The sequence below is a fragment of the Aegilops tauschii genome, chromosome 6 (assembly GCF_002575655.3).
Source record: "Aegilops tauschii subsp. strangulata cultivar AL8/78 chromosome 6, Aet v6.0, whole genome shotgun sequence".
Lineage (NCBI taxonomy): Eukaryota > Viridiplantae > Streptophyta > Magnoliopsida > Poales > Poaceae > Aegilops > Aegilops tauschii.
Window position 1 is genome coordinate 8,762,619 of NC_053040.3, and position 2,487 is coordinate 8,765,105.

Below are 2,487 nucleotides of genomic sequence, written 5' to 3' on the forward strand. Positions count from 1 at the left end.
TTTCCTATCTTTATATCCATGTGTTGTTGTGTTTTCACATTGAATGTTGCATTTAGTATCTGGTATATGTTCAACGGTTCCTTGGTCTGTCATCCGAGCTGCAGTTTGTATCACCATATTGTTACTTTCCTAATATATGTGATAGTAGTTTGCATTTCACTGCACTATATTCACATCTTCAGCTACCTATATCTCTTCATTATCGTCAAGAGACTGGGATGTACCATGTGTGGTCCTTTTGGTGGATCTTTAATTGAATAGTTTATTCCAAACGAACCGAGAAACGATAAGCTATGTCAAAAACTCTTGCAAATATGTAAATGTACTGAATCAATTGCATTGTTGCGATGATTTTGCTCGTGAATACTAGCCGGCAGATGTATTTATATTTAGGTAACAACACAGGAATTATTGTATGCCTGCGCATGAAGACCAGTGCTTCCATGGCTTGGCGTTGGGGCCGAACGGTGGTGCGGTGCCCACAATGATAGATCGGGATCCATGGCTGGCTGGAAGAGGTTCCGCAAGAATGGGGTTGCACGGGAGAGATAAAGGTTTTTTTTTGCAAAAGCGAAGAGGGGAGCGGTGGGAGTCTTTTTGTTAAAGTACCACCGCTGCCTTGCATGCGCTAGATATAGATCGGATGGTCCAATGTGTGCTCGGACCCCTACTCCCGCGGATGTCATCAAACAAATTCAGTCCAAATTTGGTTCGGTTTGGTTTGGTAGTACTTTGCTTCGTTTCCTTGCGATGTACGATAGATAGATGTCCAATCACGCGTTTCCCCGCTTCAATAAATAAATTCCCCCCGGAGCTAGCCCGGCCCATCCGCAGCAACCAAATCTCCCATCTTTTCCTCTCCTCTGCCGCTGCCACCGCGTTTCTAGGGTTTCCCCCATCCCCAATTCGTCCGCCACCACCTCTAGCCTAGATCCAGCAGTGATGGCGACCGCAGAGGCAGGCGAGAACAAGATGATCATGCTCATATCGTCTGACGGCATGGAGTTCGAGGTAGAGGAGGCAATCGCCATGGAGTCGCAGACCATCCGCCAAATGATCGAGGATGAGTGCGCCGGCAAAGGCATTCCGATCCCCAACATCAACTCCAAGATCCTCTCCAGGGTCATCGAGTACTGCAACAAACACGTCCCGACCATGCCAACCACTGGAGCCACCGGTGCCGCCACGTCTGACACCGTGGCTCCCGCCGCCCTAGCCGAGGACCTCAAGATCTGGGACAGAGAATTCATCAAGGTCAACCGTGCCACCCTCTTAGATCTCAACCAGGTATGATATCCTTCAGTTCGACCATTTTCTTTTTCTAGATCTACTTTTTCTTGATGTTCCCCTTCTGGCACTCGATCTAGATTGGGCTTGCGCGTCTTGGTACTATTTATATTAGATTGGATGAACTCCTCGTACAACCATCAAGGTAGATTCGATTCGATTGGACTAGATTAGATTTAGATTATACATGATTGTGCTTTATTAGCGACGTAGACATTGGCCGGCCATACGAAATCCTAGTAAATTGGTTAGGGCATCATCTTGTGGTCTGATATGTTTCACTGATATGTGCATATCATTGTTATGCGTAACCTTTGAAGCTTTATTATGATCAGTGTGAACTTACTAGCTGCACTATCAATGTGCCAGCAAATTGTATATGATTTACATGCGGAAACATGAGACTACTCATAACAATATATGGTGTTTATGATTATCCTACATACATTAATGTTTCTATATAGTACGGGAGGTCACTTCATGTGTTGTTTTGTGTTTTATTAGCTTGTAACACATCTTAATGCAAGACAATCTATCTAATTATCCATGTTCTATAGCCATTATAGATTAATGCTTCTCTTTGACACCCTATGGTTCTTTTTACCCCCTCCCAGGCTGCAAGTTACCTCAACATCAAGGGGTTGTTGGACCTGACTTGCCAGACTACCGACACGATTAGTGGCCATAATCTGGAGGAGCTCCGTAGTTTCCTTCAGCATCAAGAACGACTACTTGCCTGAGGAGGAGACGATCCACGGGGAGAACCAGTGGGCATTTCAGTAGAGGAGCATCTAGGTCGCGTTGAGTGAACGCTTAGTATTCTCATGTGAACCTTAGCTGCACTCTTTGTATTTTAATTGGTTGTAACTGTACTGGAGTTTATGAGGTGGCGTTAGTGAACATATTCAGCGTTTATGCTTGAATATATTGGTCATTGTGTTTACATGAGGCTGGAGTGGGCGGTGTAGTCCACGGGATGGTATGATCCACAAGGAGCCGGCATGTATCTCTCTAAGGTGGATGGTGAAGTCCACAGGGTGGTGTATTCCACAAGGTTCTAGCAAACCGGGTAGTCCAAGGCATATATATTTAAGGAGGTTCGTAAATTCGTCAAGTTAAAATTAGGGAGAGGTTGTTGCGACCAATGAAGCCTATCAATTTAACTCGTCGTGGTGCGAGAGAATGAGTCGACAAAGGATG

The 2,487-nt window shown here is 45.2% G+C and overlaps 1 protein-coding gene across 1 annotated transcript; it reads left to right on the plus strand.

Moving 5' to 3' along the window:
* The first annotated feature begins 827 nt into the window (after positions 1-827).
* LOC109768388 (SKP1-like protein 1) lies at positions 828-2,230 on the plus strand. The gene is made up of 2 exons (XM_020327110.4): positions 828-1,287; positions 1,902-2,230. The coding sequence occupies exons 1-2, from the start codon at positions 943-945 to the stop codon at positions 2,025-2,027; spliced, it is 471 nt and encodes a 156-aa protein (XP_020182699.1). The 5' UTR covers positions 828-942; the 3' UTR covers positions 2,028-2,230.
* Positions 2,231-2,487: the final 257 nt, after the last annotated feature.

Coding starts and splice junctions, on each gene's coding strand:
- LOC109768388 (XM_020327110.4), top strand. CDS start 943: ATGGCGACCGCAGAGGCAGGCGAGAACAAGATGATCATGCTCATATCG. Junction 1,288..1,901: donor CCCTCTTAGATCTCAACCAG/GTATGATATCCT, acceptor ACCCCCTCCCAG/GCTGCAAGTTACCTCAACAT.